Genomic DNA, 24,420 nt, shown 5'->3' with positions numbered 1-24,420 from the left:
TGCCCCTGTACTGCACACAGCTCGATCAAATGAAAAACATTCTTCCTCTATATGTGGATTCTTGTCCCTCTGTGTTGAGAACCCAAGTTAATCCTTGAGCTCAGATAACTAATTTTTAAAAAGTAAAAACCAGAAAGAAAGCCATAAAGAATAATTACTTTGACATACATAAATACATACATATATTTGTGTGTATATATAAATTATATATATATAAAGATAAAATATCAAAATATTAAAAGGAGGAAACCTCCTTAAAATTGCCCAAACTCTTTCAGGCACCTCCATGCTCAAGGCAAAGAGTTCCATAAATTGAACATTTTATGACTGAGGGAGCAGACCCTGGGCCCTGCACCCCTCCCCACCTCTCCTCTCCGGAGGTAAAATCTCTTTGGGGCCTGCTGAGCAGTAGGCTGTGACATTCTTAAAGGGATGGAAATAAGGTTTTATAATCTCCTGCTATTACCTCTTAAATACAGATCATGTCTCAAAGTTTCAACACCATAATTTGTTCCCCCTGACCCAAGCACAGTCTGGGATCCTTACTTTGAGTAGGTAGAAATTTCTCACTCACTTGTGTGTAGTCTTCAGACACCAGAATAAATCCATTATTGTCTATGAGGTAACAGTTCACAGTCTAGAAAATAAAAACACCACAGTTTCAACTTTGCGTCCTCAGACTGCTTTTACACGAAATGACGTACTTCCAACCTGAGAGACACCTATTTTAGGCTGTTTTGGGAGAACTGGAAATGCCTGCTGGCTCTAGGAGTTAAGGCTATGGTTAAGCTAACCCCAGCATTTACTCTGCAAAACTAATGAACAAAAATAAAACACGAAGCAAGCCTTGAACATCCCAGATTAGGATAAAAAGAATATACATTTTAAAGTTATGCATTACAGTTTATCTTCCTTTTTAAAAATTTTTATGACCTGAGTAATATTTCCCAGGAACAAAGTGTCCAGAAGCCCCCGAGCCTGTATTCATGGTGGTTGAAGTGCAGCCTGTTTTGAAAGCAAAACGCCAGCACAATGCCATTACTCTAATGATGTATTAATGAAAACACCGTGTCAGCTCAGAAGACCATCAGGGGACCAGGTAATATTTTTTAATTTGTTCATAGACTTAGGCAGGAGGGAAGGGGCAGAACTTCTGTTAAAGGGTCCCCTCAGGCCTCCTAAAGGTTTTCAAACTGTTTTTAATTGGGAGCTGGATTTGGGGGCAGGGCTGTTAGCTTTTGGTAGCTCAGATTTATAAATTGTAGCAAGGTAAGCCCAAACCTCTGCTTCCCCCATGCTACTTTAATCTCAAGTGAATGATTTGCTACAGGCTAAGTCTTAATTACAGTGCTGTGGAGTTTAAATTTAAGGTTTAATTCCGTCCTTGATGTAACTCAGTTTCTATTTATTGCGGCTTTACATACCGACTGCAACATTTAATTTGTAACATATCTTTACCCTGAGCTAAATTCCCCTAGCTCCAGACCACTGCAGGGCTGTTGTTTTCTGGGACATTTACCTATCTGTGTAGTCGATTTTAGTGAGGCACAAAAGTACAGCAGTAAGTTGGTCAGAAAGATGCATCCTTTATTAGTAGGCAATGGTGGAGAATCGGCAGAAAATTAAAAGCCCTGCTAGCATCTTTTAGGAACGAGTCGGCTGCTTTGGTGAGCAAGGGTTTCTCTTGGTTATCCCAAGGGGCCAGATGAATGACTTGGTCACACTCTTGCTGTTCAAAGCAGCTCTTAGCTGTAAGGAGACTACTTTGTCCCTGGTGGGAGTCTTGACAAACTTTCTCCTTTTTTAGGACACAGCCCTATGAAAGCACTCATAGAATTCTACTGTCCAATATGGCAGCCACGAGCTACGTGCAGAGTTAAACTTAATTTTAAGTTAATTGGATCATATTAGACAAATCTATACCCTTGTTTATTTGAGGATCCTGATTGTCATTTTGCAGATATAGACCCTGATGCAAAGGGAGGTTAACCTCCTTTCAGTCATACATGTTGAGCATAGGAGTGGCCTCCATATTAAAATACTGACTCTCCAAATCCTTGCAATTGCATAGAGATCCAAAGTCATCATAACTCACCCTCTATCCCTAATTATAAAGTGAGTTCCTACTCAAACATCCCTAGCCAACTGGTATTGCTGCTATTAGACCTATATCTTTGGTCAATCTCTGTTCGTCTAATGTTGTAAATATTAGACAGTACAAAGCAAATAGATTATGAAGTCAACCGAAAATCTTCGGAAAGAGGCAATATTTCATGAAGTCCATGAAAGTGATATTGGAGATCAGCTCCAATCACACAGGAAGCCGTTGGCACATTAGTATCGGTCAGAGGTAACACATGAAGAAAGAAAACATCACCACAGATAACATGAAAGATGCTTCCAAAGAGAATGATTTCAAAAGCAAGGGACTAAGAGAAGCTCCTGGGGAAACTGATCAAGCTCCACTACATTTGACCTTCCTTGTGATCACTCTGAGAAAATCAAATATAAAGTGAAGGATTCTATATTGTGATTTTTATAATTTTATCAGAAATATTATACTCCCTACTCCCAAACCAAATATGTCCTTTGTTTATAGAATTAGAGTATGACTGCAATTATAATTTAAATTTGTTAAATAAAATAAATGTATTTTCACCATTTCCACTTTATTTAGAGACAAAGCTTCAATGAAATGTTTCATTATTTGCCATAAATGTTTGGTTCTTTCCCCACCCTCATTTCTTGGAAATGAGGACCTCTGTGCTCCTTATAATGGCCAGCACTGGGTGGAATCAAGGTTGGATTGGCCATTAGAAGACTCACTTCTCAGGCATCCACCTTTGCTCCCACTCTCTTCTGGTGTGGAAGGCACAGAGGGGAAAGTAAGAAACAGGTATTGCCAACACTGTGAGTGACAAATCACTGAGAAAATCACAGGTCAGAAGCAAGGATGCTGTGTCATTGATGTAGAACTGGGCCTCTTAATCTGAAAGGTGTCATTTAGTTTTCATTATAGGCAATATTGCTATGTTAGGTATATTTAGTCTCTGTGAAGACTTCATAAACAGACCTTTCTTGATTAAATTATTGGGAAGTATGGTGGAATGGAGTAAGGCCACTGGAGTAAAGTGAGCAGGGTACTGGGTTATGAAGCAGGACAGAATTAGCCAGATTCCAGTCGGATAAGTTGTTTTCTCTATGTCTCTTTACAATAAATAGCCAATCACCTTCTCCATACTCCCTCCTCCAGTGAAAAGAAAGAGAGGAGATATTTTCTCAGCTTTCCCTCACTGTGCTACTTCTGCCCCAAATTAAGCCAAACCTCTCAGAAGGAGTCTGCCCAGAGCCCTGTCCCAAGGGTAGGCTGACAGGCTGAAGGGCTTGGGGAAACCAGGAGCTCTAAGTTTTGACAGATATTGTAAGCAACCACTCCAAAGCCACCTGTGACAAAACATGTAAAGATGAGGCTGTTTGAAAAATGCAGAGACAAAGACAGAGTGGGTGAGAGAAGTTGTCTTTTTTTAAAAAGACATCTTTCTTCAACTACTTGATGACTCAGTATTGCTCAGAGAAGTCCTATTCCAGGCCACAAAGGCAGGTCAGGTAGATATCTGAAGTTCAGAGCCCCAAACCAGGCCATGGGAATTGGGCAGTCACAGATAGTAAGGAAAGCTGGGGAGAAAGGGTACTTGGGGGTGAGAAGCACAGCACCACGCCTGTGTTACCTGGAAGGTTACCTGTGTTACCTGAGGCTAAGATACTAGCTTGAGAATCGGAGACTTTGACACTTGCTATCAGTGTGACCTTGAGCAAAGCCTTTTAACACTCCCAGTCTCAGTTTCCTTATCTGAATGATGGAGACAGCAACAACTATTTCAGAGGAGTGGTGAGAAGATTAAGTAGGCCAGTGAGTACAAAGTGCTGAGCACAGAGCAAGGTGCATAGTGAGTACCTGAAGGACCTGTGCTTGTGTCTATTCAGCAAATGATGTTTATTGGTCACCTACTATGTGCCCTCTTTATAAGTATCCTACTGCTGCAAATTGAGTTTCTCAGAAAGGGAAGTTGTTACATAGTTTATAGCAAGAGGCTGGGGAGGCAAGTCAGCTGATAAGCGTGTGCGCTCATCTCCCCTGCTAACCAGTTAGCTCCTGGAGGACAGGGGCCATTTCTGACTCTGCTTCCCATTGACTCCCCGGGTGTTGGAGGTACCAGGCACGTAAGGAGGGCTCAGTAAACGTGTCTTGAAGGAATGAGTGAGTGTGTGAGAGGTTGCCTCTCAGGTTCTGAAGTTAACATTTGCTTTGGGTGGAATGGAGCTCCTTAAAGTCATCCGTCAGGCCCATGGCCAGGCCCTCCATGAAGATGTATCTACAAGCCAGGAAGACATCTGGCCATACCGACTCCACCCACCGGCCCAGGGCACTCTAGCCAAGGCCCAGGGAGGCCATTGTTGGCAGAGACAGAGGGGCTGGAGTGGATCCAAGGCAAAGCATGTCTGATAAGTCTGTGGGAGTTGGGCCAGGTCTTCAGTACAGAGGAGAAGCCAGAAGCATGTGAACTTAATGAGCCCCCACAGCTGTTTTTAATGGGGACCTGATCACTCGAGGGCAGTTCGGGGAGTGGAGGGACATGGCCTCAAAGACTTAATTAAAAGCTATGAAAGGGGAATGACACGTGGAAAGAGTCTGCTGAAAGGATGGAAAGGGGCCTGGCTTTTCCATTTAAAACGATGTCAACTGCTTGCCTGAAGCCAAAATTTAGAGTCAAAATGGGAAATGGATGATAGTTTCAAAGTGCAAAATGAGCATCAGATCAAGTTCAGCAATCCAGCAAATTCCATGCTTAATTTTCAAAGTGTGTGAACTTCTAAAATGATATTTGAATGGGGGTCCATCCCAATGGCTGCTAAAGGAGATCATTAGTAGTGAGGAAGGCATGCCCAGTGGAAACTGTCATTGCCTGAAGTGTATATGTGGTTGCCGTCTGAGGTTTTAGGTTCAGGTGAGCCACTACTCTAAGGGAAGAACATGTCTGCAGACGTTGTTGTTTGATAGCTAATGTTTATTGAGTGCTTACCATTCGCCAGGAGCTGTGCTATACAGTTTTCATATATTGTCTCATTCATCCTCATCATTACTCTGTGAGGTAGGTGTTTCTACCCCCATTGTATAGTTGAGGAAACAAAGGCAAGGCTTATTACTGTCAGAGTCACAGTTTGAAGCTATTCTAACTCCATAGCCTGTGCCTTTAACCACTATGCTAGACCACCTGTGAAATCAGTTACTGAACAACTAATATATATTGTATGTTTCGAAGTCTAAGTGGGAATCCATTTCCACTTATTTTTATATATGAGAATGCACAGAGGCAGTGTGGGTTGTAGGAACACTGCCTCTAACTTTATTCATCAGATTATTCAACCAACTATTCATCCAGCCATCCAACCAATCAACTAGAAACCAATCAATCAACCAACCCAACTATCCAAAACACCATCAATCACACTAGCCAACCAACCATCCATCCAGTCGCCCAACTAACCAACCAACTGTCCTCAGTTCTTTTACCACAAATAGGGATTAGTAATTGTACAAGTAAAGGGCTTAACATAGGGCCTTGTGACACTGATTAATCAATATTATTGTTGAGCTGAGTTGTCTTGAGTTGAACACTCCAGTAAGACAATTAATGCCTCAAAGACAGAGGAGAGGTTTGAAGCCACTTGACTATCTATGAATGGCATCCCCAAACTTACTGAAAGGGTGTTGATCATAAAACATCATAGGGTACTCTTTCCTACAGGAAAATTAATTTTGATCTGATGGTCAGGAAAAGTTGGGGTTTTGCTGAAAAGCTGATTGATTCGTTTTTACTCTTTGGATAGTAACTCATACAGCAATTATGTTTTTTTTTTTTAAAAAACTGGCAGCCAGATCTTTGGGGACTGAGCATTTTGTACTTTAGCTTCAACCTGGACTCCCTTTTATATTTCTCTACTTGTCTTTGCTTCACCTACTTTTTGGAAATATACTTCTAATCTATGTTTTCTGAGTTAGAATTACGTTTGGTTAGGATTTCTTTAATCCCTGTGGTAACCAGAAGGAATATGAGTGTGTGATCATTTATAAGTTACAGTTTATGTATTGACTAATGGTTTGGCTGACTCAGAGAGAGGAAGGCCGCCTAAGCCAAAGTGAAAGGCCACTTCACACCTGCTTGATCCAAAATGTGGGGCAGAAGATACATGGGATTGGATGCTGTAAAAACTTAAATCTGATGGACAGACTTAGGACAGTGGTACATCTTTTTTCTTCTATTGCTCATGTGTGGAATTCAAATTCCTCCTCCCAAGATTGAGGGAGAGGGAGAGAGATAAAGAGAAAGAAAGAAGGGAGGGAAAGGGAGTTGTAGGAGGGAAGCATTATGCTAGAATGCAACATTCTGAGTTTTCAACTCTTAGATTTTTGGCTTATTACATGAAATTAAGCAAGTCATTTTATTTCTCTGATCCTCAGTTTCTCCCTCTGCAGGATGGGTCATATATTCCTATCCATTTCACCGGGTGGTTAAGAAGATGAAAAGAGGTACCACATGGGGAGAAAACTTTGAGAGTTGTAACATGAGTTTCAAATGGCAGTAATTTGTATCGTTTTTTTAATAAAATGCCAAAGTCCCAGTAGTGCTGTTCGTGGGACATTTATATCACATTTCTCTAGCTCTCATAAACTATCTGATTGGGAGAAGAAAGAAAAAGAAAGAAACAAAGCAAATGTCCTTGGGTTTTTGGAGATTGGTCCAGAGCAATCTGTTAGACCTGGCTCTGTGAGACATTCCCCCTGTGAGAAAACACCCTTAGTCATCCAACCACTCCACCACCACCCGCCTCCACCCCTGCCACCCCAAACTTGATTAGGGCAGACACAGGGCCAGGAGGCCATCATACCTCATCATCACAGCTGATAGAGCATTTGCCATCCAGAGAGGCGCACTGCGGGGTGAGGGGGAAACAAAAGGAAACGTGTCATTTGGACACACCAGCGTCTGCTATGGCTGCCACGTAGTTACTCAAGGACAGCCTATCAAAGTCCTAGCCTGTTATGTAAATACCAAATTTCATCCAAAGGGAATGCTCCAGGATGAATTGGCCCATCCTCTCTAGGATGGGTACCAGCTCCAAACAGTAATATAAAAGACAATTTGGGGACTTCCTGGTGGCACAGTGGTTAAGAATCCGCCTGCCAATGCAGGGGACACGGGTTCAAGCCCTGGTCCAGGAAGATCTCACATGCCCCGGAGCAACTAAGCCCGTGCGCCACAACTACCAAGCCTGCATTCTAGAGCCCGTGAGCCACAACTGCTGAGCCCGTGTGCCACAACTACTGAAGTCCACGTGCCTAGAGCCCGTGCTCCGCAACAAGAGAAGCCACTGCAATGAGAAGCCAGCCTGCTCACTGCAATTAGAGAAAGCCCGTGCAACAAAAGACCCAACGCAGCCAAAAATAAATAAATTTATTTTTAAAAAAAGACAATTTGGGGGCAACAGGGCCCTTTTTCATTTTAATTTATGTTGTCCATTTTAATTTTTGCTTCATTCAATATTGATGTCTTTTTAAGACCTCAAATCTTTGAGTAACAAGAAATATAATTATGTATCCATTTAATTTTAAATTAACCCCCAGTGACTTTTTTTTAAAACTCCTGTCTGTGTTCTTGGTACATAGTTTCCTAAAGTATCTTCATTTAAGAAATGATATACCATTTCAACATTTAGAATTGGACAGATGGAGGCAACTTATGTGTTGCCATTTCTGCTGAATTACTGAACAAATACCACTGAGATTACTTACTACAGAATGTATAGTGCAAGTAAAGAATGTTCCCAGATTATCCAAGGCAGAGGAGCCCTTGGCCAAAGAAGGCATGCTTAGTCTAACCTAGTTATGCAAAAGCCTTCAAAAGAGATTCACAAATAAGTAATTGGGCACCACAAGATTAAAAAAAAGTCACTATGAAAATCTGCAAAAGTCCCCAATACTTAGAAGAAACACTTCTCTTTTAGAAGGTCACTAGTTTGATCTCACAATTACAATTACAACTGTTTGCAGGAGCAAATTCCCTGCTTTCCCAGCATGTGGTGTCTAACACGCTGTCAGCCCTTTATTTTGCAGTGAAATGAAAGGTAATCTGAGCAGCCCAGCAGTTCATTTTACAAACATTCATCGGAAATCTGGTACTTTTAGGCTCCGGGTACTCAAATGTGAACACCTGTATAATAACAGTGTCGCTAATGCTTCAACATGCTGATTATAACTTACCTGTCTGCTGGCAGTCCAGAACTTCCTTTGGAAAAATTCAAGTTTCATCTGAATGCCTACAGCTTGGACAAATTATAAATAAAACATGGCATTAGAGATCTCTTTACACAATTATTTAAGATTATCATTGAAAATTATCTGTCAAGGTAAGATGCTGATGTAAGCATATCAGATAAAAACACTTAAAAACTAAATTTACAGTGAAGCATACAACTAAAACATTTTATCTTTCAGGTAAGGAATTTTCAAGGTTACCTGTACTCATAGAACTCTTGACAGAACAAACCGAGCACAGTGCAGATGGCTCTTTGGAGAGATGTTACTTGAGTGTTTCTAAAATTCATATACTTGTGGTCACCACCCTCCCCAGCACAGCTGAAGACAGGAATGGAAATAAGAAGGATATTCAGAAGATCATGGTTTCTTCAGGGTTCCCACTTCTGTTATTATTGCATGAACTTGCATGCCTAAAATGTGTACCCTGCATATATTTTTGAGATATGAAACTTGAAAAGTACTTGTCCTGAGGCTGGTGTTTGGAAGCGAGTCACTCGGCCATGACATGACTTTGTTGAACTGTCCCCCAGCATCCACATCTCAGTGATCTTCTCTCCCCAGGAACTCTGGTGGAATTATATAGTTCTTTGCTTGTCTGTGGAAAGTTCCCTAGGGCAACAGTGAATGCTACTTCTAGTAAGAGAAATGTGCAGAAATGGAAGAGGTTAAGAAAGTGATTTGAAACTCCGGGAAGAAGAATTCGGTGGAACCTCAGAACTAGGCAATGAACAAGCTCAGAATATTTCTCTCTATGAAGTCAAGACAAAGTAACTCTTGAAACTGTTTTCGTAAGTACTCAAGTCAGGGGAAAAAGCTCATCAGATGGTGAGAAAACTTTAGAGGAGATGGAAAGAAAGAATGAGACTCTGTGCTGGAATCACTGCCCTCCCCAAGGGGACACCATTTACCCCTGGGCAGTTTTGCAAACTTCAGTCCATTGCACACAACTTCCCCAATTTTTGCCATATCCTTATACCACCAGTATTGTTATTTATCTTTCCACATGTTTTTTCTTTTGCTGAAATACCTACAGTAACTTCAATCTACATAATAATACCTATCAAAAGAAATACACAATTGCAAAAAAAACCAAAAAAACAAAAAAAAAACGAAGTTCACTCATATACTTTTATGTGGCCACCACGTTAGATGCCCCCCACCAACTCCCACCTTGGGTAAACATTCTTCTGCTGGCTTCAGGAACTTGAAGATTTATGAAGGTCTTGGGCTGTTACCCTTATAAGTACCAAGTGCATTTCTACTTCCTAAACAAATTGTTGGAGCAAGACCTGAGAGTCAAAGTTAACTGGGATATGTACACTTAAGAGAGACTCATCCCCTATCCTTGCACTTAGAACGTCAGACTCTAGGGTAAGACTAGAGCTAAGCATGGCTGCAACATGCAGAACGGAAGACTCTGAAATGCACCATTTCAGCACTCTGGGTTCATCCCGCTTTGCCCAAAGTGTCTTCCATCTTCTGGAGCATAAGCTCCCCAGGGACAGGGACATGTTCTTGCTCCCCACTGGGTCCCTGCCTCCAGCAAGGTGCCAAGCACATAGATGACTCACTGGTAAATGCTTGCTTTTTTAGAAAAACTGTTCAGGTGATAGTACAGTTAGTAGATGGATGGATGGATAGATAGATAGATAAACATCAGTGTGAATTATAATCATACCTGAATAAAGGTTTTTCAGTGGCAGTTCTCAACACATTAGAACCATCTGGGGGACTTCAAAAAAACATTCTGATGCCTGGTGCCTTCCCCCTCCACACTAAGACCATTTAAATCAGAATTTCTGGGAGTGGAGCCTAGGCATGGGTATGTTTAAAAAGCACCTCAGGTGATCTAAATGTGCAGCCGGGGTTGAGCTAGGCTACTCCACAGGCCTTACTGTAGACAGTAAGTTGGCTATGGAGGACCTACCACGATATGGGCCATTTGGTCAGACTATAGCATAAACTGCTCTTCCTAGCCCTGGAGAAAATTTCAGAGAATACCTGAAGGAAGCTGATATTGAAGCCTGAAGGCTGTTCACTGCAGTTTCAAATGAATCTTGTCTTCCAAAATGCCTGATGAGCCATATCCCTATTGGAGATGAACCAACTGAGGAAGCTGTAAACCAAAGTGCTGGCTGGGTTTTTAGTCAGATCCACCAGCAGGCAGAGGTAAGAGCCTGACCTGGACTTAAGAAGGGTCTTGAAGCAAGTATCTCTGGTTCTACAAACACAGGGAGGGATGGCAGAAAGCTGACCTCAGAGCAGAAGGCCTTAAAATTGTTGTGACATTCAATCACTGGTATCTAAGGGGAGGGAGGAAAACGAGTTTTCTCTCTTCCTCCGTGTGTATCTCTGCAGGCCAAGGTCAACAGCCACGGCAGGCTTCGAGACACAACAGGATAAAAGCAGAGGGTTCCTTGAGAGAGTCACCCCACGGTGACCTTTCTATGGTGTTTCTATTCCCAGCAACCCAGAGCTGCCCCTGGCCCACCCATCGTCTACTGAGTTCCCCCGTCAGTCACCCATGCCCTTTCTGAGCACCCTTCCCATTCTCTGATGGAGGCCCCGTTTTCACCTCTCTAATGAAGCTAGCTGCTCCCTCCTGGGTGTTTATCCATCTCACATACTTGCAGCCTGCTATCATCTGCCCCTTTCGGTCTGTATCCCAGCTCCTCAGAGTGCTTTAATCTTGCTTCATGAGTCAGTCCCTCCATCCCATTAATCATGCAGGCTGCTTCTCTCTGATCTCCCTCCAGCAGGCTGCATCCTCTCCCTGGTCCTGATGCCCTAAACTAGACACTACTTCCCTCACTCCTCACTCACTCCCTGTCTGGGACATGAGGTCGATGCCAAAGGACTCCCAGACAGTCTTGATTATAATGGATCTGCTCCATTTTGCCCTGGCTGTGTTTTTTGTTGCCCACACCCCTTCCAGCAACTCTGGCCCATGGTTTCCCACTTCTGGGTTTGTAGTATGCTCACCTACAAGTTAATATACTTCTCTATGATTAAGAGATTCACAAGCCCATTGGTGGGTCAATTTCATGACCATTTGTTCAGTGGTGCTTTCTATGCCGAGCTCTAAGCTGGGTGCTAAGGGGAATGAGACCACATGCTCCCTCAGAGTCTATGTGGGGAGTGGCCACATGGTAAAAGCAACATCAGAGGCTTAAACAGAGAACTGTGGAGCACAGAGGATGGGGCAGACTTGGCCTGGGGGAATCGGTAAGAACTTTGTGTAAGATAAAGCATGGAGATCTGACTCATAGAAAAAGTAAGAACAGAGGAAAGATGAGAATCAAGTGCAGAAACAGCACAGGCAAAAGGATGGAGCCTTTTCAAAGACCATACTGTCTTCTGAGGCTTGAAAGAATGCGAGTGGGGGAGATGGTTGTGGGGGCTGAGGTCAAATGGCAAATGGTCTTGAATGTCAGGCCAACACACCTGAAGAGTATCCTGTAGGCCAGGAGTTGGCCCAAGAGCCAAATTTAGCCTCTTTTTATCAATAAAGTTTTACTGGAACACAGGCACCCTTATGTGTTCACGTACTGTCTGGTACAACAGCAGCGCTGAGTAGTTGCAACAGAGGCTGAATGGCCCACAGAGACTAAAATACTTACTGTTTGGCCATTTACAGAAAAAGTTTGCTGACACCTGCTTTAGGGTCTGAGGAGCCATTTAAGATATTCAAGTAGAAAAGTCAAAGGACCTCAGATCTATATTTTAGAAAGTCCACAATGAAAGCCCTGAGCAGGAAGGACTAGGGAAATGACCCGGACAGTGGGAAATAGGAGAGTGAGGTGAGTCAGGCAGCCACAGCCACTGGGTGCGTTTGGCTAATTATCTCTTAAGTACAAATTGATTTAAAGTAAAAAACAAACAAACAAGCAAACAGCAAAAAACCCTCAAAAAACCAGAATAAAAATTCCCCTCCACAAACAAACAAAAATGCTTAAGGGCATTCCTATGGCTAATTCTATTCAGAAAAACAAATACAAGCTTCCACAAACAGAAATTTAGCTTCCTCTTGCTATTTTCCTTTGTTTTGTTCCAGTTTTATTTTTCCTTTTTTCAACTTTTATCAGAAAAAAGATCATCATTACTTCAACAACTCCTCCTCTCTTCTCCCATCCCCCACACATCCCAAATGGAACCTGAGATATTTGTCATACCCGTCTATTTTGTTCTTTCAACATTTCAAGCCATAACGGTATATTCTGATTCAAGTCAATCCTGCTAATTTAATAAGAAAAACAAGGACTGAAAATGCTTTAGCGAAACCCAAGTCCCAAAGAGAATGCAGAAAATTAAAACACCATTCCTGGGGTTTGAAATTTTTTAGACAGTCCAGAAAATCATCAACATATTTCTCCTGGAGTTCACGGTGCTCCTCACTTCCATTTGATTATAAAGGCTTCCCGGCTCCCTGCTAGGAACTTTCAACACAAGGATGGAGACAGAGTCCCTTTTCCATGACTGCATCTGGTGGTTCCTTACTCCCTTACTCAGAACTGACCCAGAAGAAAGTATCCCTGGGGACCCTTCCCAGCACGCCAATATCGTGTGAGCCTCCTAGGACAATGACCTTAAGATACTAGGATGGTCTTTGGAAACCAACAAAACAGCAAAATCGTTATGAGAATTGCCATCCCAAAGAGCCCCAGAGCCTTTCATATGAAATATTCATGCATCTGGAGCACTGACACCTCATAATTTGCTTTGAATTAGTCAGGTTACTGCTGCCGTAACACACCTCAATACTCTAAAGTATGCCTGAGTACAGATTTTCAGCTCAGCAATACAGACCACAGAGCCTCCATGAAATATCTTCCTTCCAGTCTTCCTCTTTCCCCAACTCTCTAACTTCCTTCCTACCTACTTTTCCCCTCCCTCTCTTCGTCCCATGTTTATCAGAAACCAGATACGTGACAGGTGGTGAATGTATTGAAATGAAGACATAAGGGATGCAACAGCCATGGATGGAGGCCTGGGAGGGCAGTCAAATCACTGAAGAGAGGATCATACTTCAGGATATTCAGAGCTGACGGAGTCGAGCATCATCCAAGCACCAAAACATAATGGCACTTCATTTGCAGAATGTCAGTGATCAGTGCACTGGAATTGGGACCAACAGCTGACCTCAAATGCTGCAGTCCTATGTTGTCCAAATTGGTGGCCACTAGCTACATGTAGCTATTTAAATCAAAATTAAATAAAATTAATAATTTAGTTCCTAAGTTGCACTAGCCACATTTTAACTGCTCAATAGCCACATGAGGCTAGTGGCTACTATACTGGACCCAACAGATCCAGAACATTTTCATCATCGCAGAGAGTTTAATTGGACAGTCATCACTGATAACAGGAAGGAACACAGAGAGGAACTGGAGACTGGTGTCCCTTGAGGATGAAAGTTAACGTTCCCCACAGACCCGTCCATGCTACCCACTACCTGGAGGTGAAAGAAATGAGGATGACTTAGGTATGGAGGATCTAGAGCAGACAGACCTGCCCGTGTAAGAAGACCTGGATTTGCAAGGGGAAGATGGTAATTAGTTTGAGAGAAACCCAAAGAAATCAATGCAATATGCTCAATGTGGCTACCACCCTCAAGATTTATTTATTTTGCTTTATAAAATTTGAAAATACAAATTATATTTCCAGTGCTATTATATTCAAATGCATTCAAGATGAAATCATGCATGCATCTCATATCAGGTTAATAGACATGCATTCAAGTGTAATCCGAGACTCACCAAAGAACAATGTTACATGTAAAATTAGAAATAAAATAACTTTTTCATATTGTATTCATTTAGAAATAATTTTCTGTGGGCTTGGCCTCAACTGGCAACTTACCCCTAGGAGCACAAATCTGGTTTGTAAAACACTGCTCACCACGCCTGGCACGCAAGCTCACACAAAACACCCCTACCTCCATTTGCCCAGTTCTCCAGCCATGCGATATATTCACATACACATAGAGAGCTCATCCAGGAGACAGAAAAACAATCCTGCCGCCATCAACAAATTATAACCAGGAAAGTGTTTACCAAGAGCTCTGGTTGTGAACACTGTTTCTAAGACAGCTGAGTGCCCATGGGTACATCATTTCACTTCTCTGTCTCTACAAAGACAGTCACACTGGCTCTAGCTTCTGAACAGCACTTTCGTGGGATGGGGATAAATGACACAAAATAAAAGGATGTGTATCAGAACACTCTAAAGGGTTGACAGTGCTGTCAACATTCATGTGATGATTTGTTCCTAGTTTTTAATCCTTTTTGCTTGTATTTCACAACCAAGTACACCTTTTGTGCCAATATATTGACACTGAACAGAAGATTCATCCACGATAAATCCATATTGTCCACTGCTACCAAGGTCCCTTAGGATGTAATGTTGGTGGGTAAACACTCTACAAAATTATAATAACTTAGAAGGGGGGAAAGGTCATGTGAGCACTGACAAAATGAAGCAGAAAACAGAAGGCAAAGATTCCTTTCCAGCTGAGCAAGCTTGAAATGGATTTTTTTCCCTTCAGGATTAATGAAAGGTGTGCCACTCTTCAAATCCCATCACTCACCCCTCTGGAATTGTGATTATCCATGCACACTCAGGACAAGGTTAGATAGGTCAGCGTATAGAATCCAAGAGGGTTTTGTCCCTGATACTGCCACCATCAGCTCCACGTGCTCATCAGCCAGGCTACCTGGTCACAAAGCTTCTCAACTGACTGGCTACTGCTGGCTGCATGGGGACAATTATTTCATTCCAGTGCTCAGGCAGAAAATCAGATCCCAGAGCTCCCCTGGGCTGGCTTGGCCCACAAACAGGAGTGTTTTCTTCTAATAGATTCCAATTCATGGGTAGGAATATGGTAGAAAACCATATCCTTATTAGAGAAAATAAAACTCTAATAAGTTAATAAATAAAATACATGCTAAGGATTTCCTTTGTATTTCATCACTTAGGAGTGGAACAAGTTTTCTTAAAATCCAAATTCTACAAGTACATGCTGGCCATACATTTTCTCAGCTAGAAAATGAGCTCCTTTCTGGTCGTATTTCTCAAGCAGGGTAGTGGCTCGTTTTACACAGCTGGGTTAATATCTCCCACCTTGTCCTCAGCCCCCCTCTGACAGAGTCCCTGAATTTTCATTCCTTTGTGCCCAACAGCAATGATGGCTTGCAGTGACAGTAACAAGGCATGGCACATTTGGATTACAACTTGCCTTAATTAACGGTCAACTGTAATAGCTGCTAGCCAAGCCACATTTGTTTAAATGTTTTCTTCTGTTTGTTTTCAAAATAGTTAATTGCAAGTAGAACTAACAATGAATCTGAATGTCACTTTTTTGGAATATTTCATGATTAACTGGGGTTTGGGAAAAGGCCACTATCCTGGAGTGCTGAGGAAAAGAACTCTAACCTTCCTTACATCAAATACAAGCCCATTCCAGGGGTCTGCTAATGTCCAGGATAAATGACTTACCACATGAATAACAGTTTAAAACTGTAATGTGAATTATGACATAACTCATCTGTTAAATATTTCATGTGAAGATTTTAATGATTTGCATGATGGAATGTTGGACAAAAAACACAACTGAAATCCTGGGACTAATTTGGGCGAAACTGAGAACAGAGTATCCTCATGGAGATGAGGGGGAAGAAAAGGCAGCTGCATTTATGCCCCCCTGGGTGTCAGACTGGCAAGTCCAAAGGCTTTCTTAAAAGATTATAGGGACGGGAGAATGATCAGCAACAACCTTTTGAAAAATAGTTAGATCAAAGCCATATTTGTTTATTAGAATCTTGGTAAAGCCTGAACATTAATCTCCAAGGTATGGTATTATTTCAGAAATTAGGGGAAAAAAAACCATTCTCACAGGAGCAGACACACCTCATATTTTAGCCTATGCCGAGTGAAGAAATACAATGATAAAAGGGGAGGAGGTATTTTAAATATAAACCCCTCACCGATTGCATATTTCACTTCTGAAGTATACCCTGTGGTATTGGGGTGGAGGGGGGGTAATCTTTCTTATACATGCTTTTAAGTAACAAAGAGCTACATGATATATGTCTGTGGTGAGAGAGAGGGAGGGAAACAGGACTCATTATCACTCGATTGACAATGCGATAGCAGAAGATTTTCTTTGAAGACTCATAGCTGCAGAGGCCTGTTTTAATCTGGGACTGGCTTCCGGGAATGTGTGTAGGAAGGCCTGATCCCTTCGCCTACACATTTCTTTTGTAGTCACTTTGTTTTTGTCCTGTCAGAGCTTCTTGGGAGCAGTCACCTTTGGTAAAGTATAATAAATGACAATTATGAATGTTTCCTCCATTTAGATTCTAATTACTTGACAGAATCAATGTTGAAAAGAATTAGCAGGGCTGTGGAATGGAATAATAATTTTCTTTTCACCCCTGAGGTAATCTGGAAGCATTTTTCCAGACTTCATCTGAAGAAACCTATATTCCCTCAGCTTTCTGAGGCCACTGGAGCTGGCATCGAATAGTTTTTGTCAGATCATTTTATGCTCACAAAACTCTTCAAATAATATTATTTCAATAAGGTTTTCAAGCCAATACATTTTTAGAGTCAATTCCCATCCTTTCAAACTTTCAGAATAAAACATTTAAGCCTCAGGCTTCATTGTATTTTAATCAGGGTTACACAAATCAATGTCCATTAAGAAAATTATAAGTTTCCAAATTATAGCTCCCCAGTTAATAATTTCTTATTAGGTCACCACCTAATAACAGTTACCAAAGAGATTATAACAAAATCAGGGGTCACATTTCCAAACATTTCAAAACCCATAATAGAATGGTCACATATATTTGCCAAACACCTCTGAGCTGGATGTTGATGACTGTATTCAATGCAAAGCAGCACTAAAATATCCACATCAGAATGTAAATTGGTGCAACCACTATGGAGAACAGTATGGAGGTTCTTTAAAAAACTAAAAATAGAGCTACTATATGATCCAGCAATTCCACTCCTGGGTATATACTTAGAAAAAAAGAAAACACTAATTTGAAAAGATACACACACCCCAATGTTCATAACTGCACTATTTAGAATAGTCAAGACATAGAAACAACCCAGTGCCCATCTACAGACGATCTGGTTTAAGATGTGGCATACACACACACACACACACACACACACACACAAAGGACTATTACTCAGCCATAAAAAAGAATGAAATATTGCCATCTGCAGCAACAGAGATGGACCTAGAGAATATTATATTAAGTGAAGTAAGTCAAACAGTGAAAGACAAATATTATATGATATCACTTATATGTGGAATCTAAAAAATAATACAAATGAATCTATATACAAAACAGAAACAGACTCACAGACCTAGGAAATAGACTTATGGTTACCAAAGGGGAAAGGGAGGAAGGGAAGGGATAAAATAGGAGTACGGGATTAACAGATACAAACTACTATACATAAAATAGATAAGCAACAAGGATTTACTGTTTAGCACAGGGAAGTATATTCAATATCTTGTAATAACCTACAATGGAAAATAATCTGAAAAAAATAATAATAATCTGAAAAAATAATAATAATCTGAAAAAATATATATATATAACTGAATCACTTTGCTATTCACCTGAAACTCACACAATATTGTAAATCAAATATATGTCAATAAAAAAAAATTCACATGGGACAGTTCACGGAGCTGGAGGAGGGTGTCCAGTTACTCTGATTCTCCAGCTTATGTTCCAGGGCACAGAGAAGGAAAGGGACTTGTCCAAGCACACCCAGCTCATCCTAGGGATTCTGAGTCCATTCAGACCCCCCAAAACCCAGGACTGGGTGGGAACTGTGGTGAATGAGAGACCACCCTGTGCTGGTGTCAAGGGAGCATCTCAGCTTAGCTGATGCCTTGTGGGAATATCTTCTGGATCCTGCAAGTTATTCTGATGCTGCAGGAGAAGCTGAAAATCTAGAATTAATATACAGACAATTCATTGAAAAATTCACAGCACTCCGATAGGGTTGCCAGATAAAATATTTCTGATTTACTAAATCTGGCAATCCTACACTGAGGGTCACATGGCATATCCCAGGCAATAACCTGGGGTGACCTCTGTTGCATGTTTAGCCCTGAGAGCACTGAGATAGCTTGTGTTCTGCAGTGAAATATCAGGATTGGAAACCAAGGTCGCCTCCATCAGCATGACTTCCGTGATTTTACTGTTTACTACAGAAAATTCTTGCCCAGAAAGATAAGGCTATAAACCAGTAAAAATACTTTATGATTTACTTGAGAAACTTCCCCTAAATCAACTTATCTGAACAACAGACTGATCAAGAACAAGAGAGGGCTCAACTAGAGAAACTGCTCACTTATCAAACAACTCTGGATTTATCAAGACTCAAGAGGTACACCATTCTTAAAGGAACCCAATCCCGATCCGATCCCCACACTGAGAGACCCACCCAGACCCCAGAACCCTATCAACACCTGCCTGACTGCCCTTTCTTGGACACTCGTAAGACCCTGTCAGGGTGGTGTTCTCCCTCACTGAGATAGGGAATAAACCTGATTTTGCTTGGTCTACTGACTCTTCTGATGGTCGTCTTGTCAATAGTCAAACCGGCTTTATTTTTATCAAAGCATTAATCTGTATTTGGCATTAAATTATATTATGTATTATTTATTGTGTTTTATTCCTACCTGGCTAGCGTTAAGCTCCTGGAGGGCAGAGGCTGTTTGTTTACACCTATATTCTCTGTACCTAGAGAAGTGCCCGGCCCAGGTAGGTACTTATGATACAGGTCAAAGGAATGACCAGGCGGTTTGATGCTGTGCTGATGGTGATATCAACTATTCTCAGACTGTTTTCTCTCTCAGGAGACCTACCTTTGCCATCCAGGTATCTTGAGCTCTGTCCTGAGGGAAATGAAGAGCCATGAAAAGGTTCTCAGCAAGGGATGGATGTGAGATGTGAACAGATCTGTGCTTTGGAAATATCTGCAGGTGGAGGTAGTGGGCTGTATAGTTTGTGTGAGGGGCTGGTTAGGATTTGGTAGCATTCATCGAATCAGGTGAGAGATGATGGACTTCCACCCAGCAGAGGGCACTTGGGATTGGATGGTGAGGTGTAGTCTTGTTTCTAATCCCTCCTGGCTGAGTGAAGCCTGGAACCCTGAGTTTTTCCACTGGCACATCAATCTCATCTGCGTCTTGCCAGACACTGTCCACCTTTTCCACCTCAAGGGCCCATCATTTTAGCTTGGTAAATTTCATCATGTTTTGATTTTGCTTGTAAATGAATTATTTCATGAAACATGTTTGTCTGCTCACCAGGCATGTCTTGGAATTACTGTTCTCTTAAGATAGTATTAGGGAAGTAGTCAATAAAGAGGGAGAACCTATAGGATGAGTAGGAATTCATGAGGACCTAGTGACCTGGTGAAGAGGGAGGGTGGAAACAGCATTTTAGGCCACATGCAAAACCCCAAGCTGGGAATAAGCTTGAAGTGTCTGAGAAAACTCCAAGACCATCTGCATGGCCAGTGCAAGTGAAGAAGGTATACTTCCCTAGTCTCTATCAGACAACAAGCAGGGCCTAACAGGGAGGTTCAAACAAAATCTGGTGAGCATTCTGGGGATAGCTCCTCAGAAGCAGAATTGCCCTCTTGATGGTGGGTCAACAAGACCATCATCTCAGTCTCTATCGACAACAGCAGAAACAGCCACGGGAAGAACATGTGCTTATGAATGTGCTCATGCGGGAAGGCAGCCTGCAAAGACAAGACCAGTACACCATTGGGCCTGGTTCCCTCTCACCATCTAGACCCCCATTCTAAAGTCAAATACCTGGGTGGTAACGTGTTCGGCTATGGCAAACCTGGACTAGGTCCTCCCACAATAGCTGCATACAAGGTGTTTTTGAGCAGGGAGGCAGAAGGGAATGGGAAGTACAAGAGGGGTGAACAGCATTTTGGAGTAATCAAGCCTTTTTTTCCCCTCCAACCTCTTGGAATCTAAAGAGCTTGGAATATTTGGGAATTAGCCATGGGGTGAAGGATACCAGTTTTGTCCCATAATTTAACCAGGCAGATGTTGAGGATGGAAAAACCATTTTCTGTCATTAAACAATTGCTCCCAAACACATACTTGGCAATACTTGAGTCTCTCATTTGGGTTCCTGAACTGGCTTTCAGAACAGACTGCACTGGTCATGTTACTGTGCGGGGCCAGGGTGGGCTGTGGAGACAGGGTGGGTGCTTCCTTCTCTGATTTTGTAGGAAGTCCAAATCCTTCTCAGCAGGGTAGAGACCACTGTAGACAGGCCTCAGTGCTAAGTAAGGCTGCCTGACCTCAATGCCCCTCAACTCAGGCAATTATTCTTTCTCCAAAGGTTCCTTGGCGCCCAGTAGCCTTCAGTAAAGGCTGACTGACTGAATGAATGAATGAACAAGCAAATGCACTATATTCCAGGCACTAGGCAGTTAATCAGTTGCCTCTTGTGCTTTCTTTGAGGGATAACACTTTGAAAGACAGTTGTTACCAACGTTCTTCCCAGAGTTTCCTGGCACACCCTGGCTCTTCTCCATTCCCTCAGCTAAAGCATTCCATGCTTAGGGCCTTGGGGAAGGGAAGCACAGAGGAACTCGAGTCTCCAAAGCTGAGGCCCAGAGGAATCTCAGGGCTGGAAGGACAATATGGCAACTGCCTGGGCCAGTTCCTCCCCTCTCCACCCTGCCTCCAGCCCCTAAACTGACTGCATGGGAAAGAAGATCTGACTGGAAAGGGAAGCCAGAGATGTGGCGGCCTGGAGGAAAGACCTGCACCAGGACGTCCTCGTAGGTGTCAGCCTTCCCTGCTCCTACCCTGGGACATTGGAACTTGGCTTCTGCTAGCCCTGCTACTGCTGCCAGAGGCTGCAGACAGACGGCACAGCCCGAGGCTCCCTGCTGGCTTGTCAATAAGGCCCAGGGGGCTGCTGACTGACTCTAGGGACACCTTGGGCTGGAATGAGGACGCCGTGCACGGCACTGACCTGTAGCTGAGTCTCCACATAGTTTTTCCAAGACTGATATACTGTGCATCACTCACCAATCTAAGGTGTTGCCAACCCTCCATCACAGGCCCCAGATTCATTTCATTTCCTGGCCTGGACTCCTTGTAGATTCCATGTTACCTGCAAGGACCTTGGGTTTCAAACCACTGTGGAATGTTTCATCTTTTTTGCTAAAAGTTAAACAAGCTGGACCTGGTGTAATCACAACTACCCAGAACATCTGCAGCTCTGCTGAGAGTTTGTAAAATCTGAAGATTCGATAAAATCCTCACAGGTAGATACTGTCAGTATCACCTCTGTTTTAATTCTGAGGATACAAAGGTTTCTGAGTGGTCAACCTAGAGGTCAACCACATGGTTTAGAGGCTGGGAGGGACTCTGGAGGAACTAGGATTTGAACCCAGATCTTCATGACTTCAGAGATGTTAAAAAACAAATATCTAAATGAATGAACTAAAGGGAGTCACCTAAAATTACTCAAAAAGAATATGTATTTAATGAGCCTATCCCTGTAGAAAAGACTAACACTTTGCTTAATATGAGATTGGTAAATCTACATAATTTCTCATACATTTTGCTTTATGTTTTAATTTTTCTTTCCAATTCCTGTGAACCGATCAGTTTCCTGCAGGCCAAAAAGAGTTCCTCAGAGGCTCCTGGCATCTTTCAATGCCTCCAGGCCTTCGTGCTTGCTGTCCCTCTCTGAAGAAAGAAGACAGGAGAGAAGCCTCCTTGGAAACAAGGCAGTGGCCCAAAGGAAACCCGTACCCACCTCAGAGCAGAGACAACAGCCTTCGTCTCTAAGGAAGCAGAAAACAGAGAGAAGAAATGGCCCAGGACATGAAGGGCTGCAGGAGCTGGTCCCAATAACAGAGGACACACAGGGCACACACTGTGGGCCAGGCACCCAACTAACATTATCCCACTTAACTTTTCAGCAATCTCAGGGAGAAGATGTTCTTTCCATTTTAAAGATAAGCTGCAGGCGGTCAGGTGACTTAACTAGGGCCACACAACTGCTAGAACTTGATGGAATTGGGATTAGAGACCACAAGCCTCACTCAGGAGCCTGCTGCCCATTTTCCTACATGCTTCTTCATGGGGCTGCATCACCCCCTAGGGGACTGTTTTGGAAGTTTGTAGTTTGATTGTCACAGTAACCGGAAGGCCTACAATTCACAAGACAGACCCCAACAAAGAATGGTTCCATGTCCCTCAGGGCTTCAAGTGCTCTGCCTGGTATTACTGTGCTTGGAAAGCATGATCCATAGCTGGGCCTTGAACTGAATTCTGTTCTACATCTAAATACAAAGTATATCTTGCGCATGAAAATTTCTAAAAATGTAACCTCAGTCCTGTGAAAGAGAGAGACAAATACATGCTGTTTCGCCTGAAACTTGACTATTTCAGAGAACCCCATCACCAAGGAGGCATGGTCTGTGGTTGAGAGGCCCATACAGCAGCCACTGCATTTACAGAGATTCCGTGCAAGCTTCTGGCCTCTTCCTTCTGTCTCTTCTTATAGTTCTGCCCAAACATTTACACACTAAAATATATATTATCCTCTTATAAACGACTCTCCTTTTATTTCTTGATATTATAGTGGGAGCATTCTATAGATTTTTTTTTTTTTTTGGGAGCATGTAGGGAAACAGGTTATATTTTCTATGCATCTCATTTTGGGATAGTAAAGGGAATATTCCAAATTATTATGAAGAGGGATCCTTGGGTAAGATAGGACTGAAAACTGTCCTGGCTTCAGTTTTTCCTTTGCCAGTGAGTCTGGTGAGCACCCCTCAACCACATACGCTCCCCCCACCCCCCACCCCCAAACTCCTTGCTTTTGTCTGTGGCTCCCCTCTCTCGTCTTGCCTTGAAAGCATAGATTTGGCTGGGCCAAACCTCACATGTCGCCATAGCTTCCTCTGTGCTTCCCTTCCCGTTTATTTTGGCCTCCACCAAGGTGCAAGATATTGGTACCTGAGGCTCAGCTCAATGGATGGATTTCCCATCTTGGAGGTGAGCAGTAAAGGAACAGCTCCTTCTGTGCTTCCTTTCTATCTAGGAAGCATTTCCTAGATAAGGAAATGCTTCTCTTGGGGCTGCTCTGCTTGAGTCTGGAGCTGGGCAAGTGGGCTCTGTTGCTGGTACGTTTTCTTTTATCAAGCAGTGTTGTCTCTGAATTCCAGGCAGGCTGTGCAAGGGAATGAAGCCTTGCAAATTGCTTTTTCTTTCACAAAGCATTTTAATTATAATTATTGTCAGCACTTATGTCACTGCCTTGGGAGATGAAGAGGGAAGGAGGGAAACTCTGCAATTTCACAGCATATACCAGTTTTCCCTAGAATGGGGAGGAGGGTTGCAGAGAGTAAAAGAGCAAGGAACAGAGCTCCCAGTAGATTAAAAGGGGCCTTTGTAGTGGCTGCATCTGTACATTAAAATAAATCTCTCCTAGCACTACAATAACATCTACATTCATTTGGGACAGTGCCACATTCAGCATTTAAGAAATTTGACAAAACACTGCTTGAGCATGTTGAAGTTTGCCAGCTTACAACAAAACAAGAAAGCTACCTCGGCCGCATGGAAATACTTCTCCCGGTTCCCTACTTTCACTTATGACTCCCATTTTCCGGCTGCACTTAAAAGAAAAAGACTGCCCTTTTTTCAGGTGCCAACCACTTAACATGGCCCTGAAATGGGCAGCAAATTGCCGCTGGAGGTGGTAAACTTCAAGGGGAATCTTTTTCTTTTCCCCTAATGGAAAATACTAGAGAGGCTTCATGCATGACAAAGCCTTTAATAGCTAGAGAAACATCATCTGAGGTGGCCTCAGGTAGACTAGACATGAATAATGCCCCATAAAAGCAATTACTTCTACCCAGAGCACAGCACACCAGATGAGTTTGGCGGGGGCCCTTTTTTCAGGAGAATTGCAGGCAAAAGAAATCTTCTATCTAGGATCCAATAGGATGGA

The 24,420-nt window shown here is 42.5% G+C and overlaps 1 protein-coding gene across 1 annotated transcript in view; it reads right to left on the bottom strand.

Annotated features, from left to right (window-relative positions):
* Positions 1–24,420, bottom strand: part of CACNA2D3 (calcium voltage-gated channel auxiliary subunit alpha2delta 3) — a 791,777-nt gene that overhangs the window by 86,212 nt on the left and 681,145 nt on the right. Inside the window, exons 28-30 of the mRNA XM_061195439.1 lie at positions 8,321–8,382; positions 6,949–6,993; positions 575–637 (exon numbers count right to left, since the gene is read on the bottom strand). Of these exons, the coding sequence (XP_061051422.1) occupies positions 575–637; positions 6,949–6,993; positions 8,321–8,382 (170 nt within the window). The remainder of the gene's footprint in view (positions 1–574; positions 638–6,948; positions 6,994–8,320; positions 8,383–24,420) is intronic.

This window comes from Eubalaena glacialis, chromosome 7, assembly GCF_028564815.1.
Source record: "Eubalaena glacialis isolate mEubGla1 chromosome 7, mEubGla1.1.hap2.+ XY, whole genome shotgun sequence".
In the NCBI taxonomy this organism is placed as follows: Eukaryota; Metazoa; Chordata; class Mammalia; order Artiodactyla; family Balaenidae; genus Eubalaena; species Eubalaena glacialis.
Note: the sequence above shows the minus strand (reverse complement) of the source record. Positions and strands in the feature narration are given on the sequence as shown.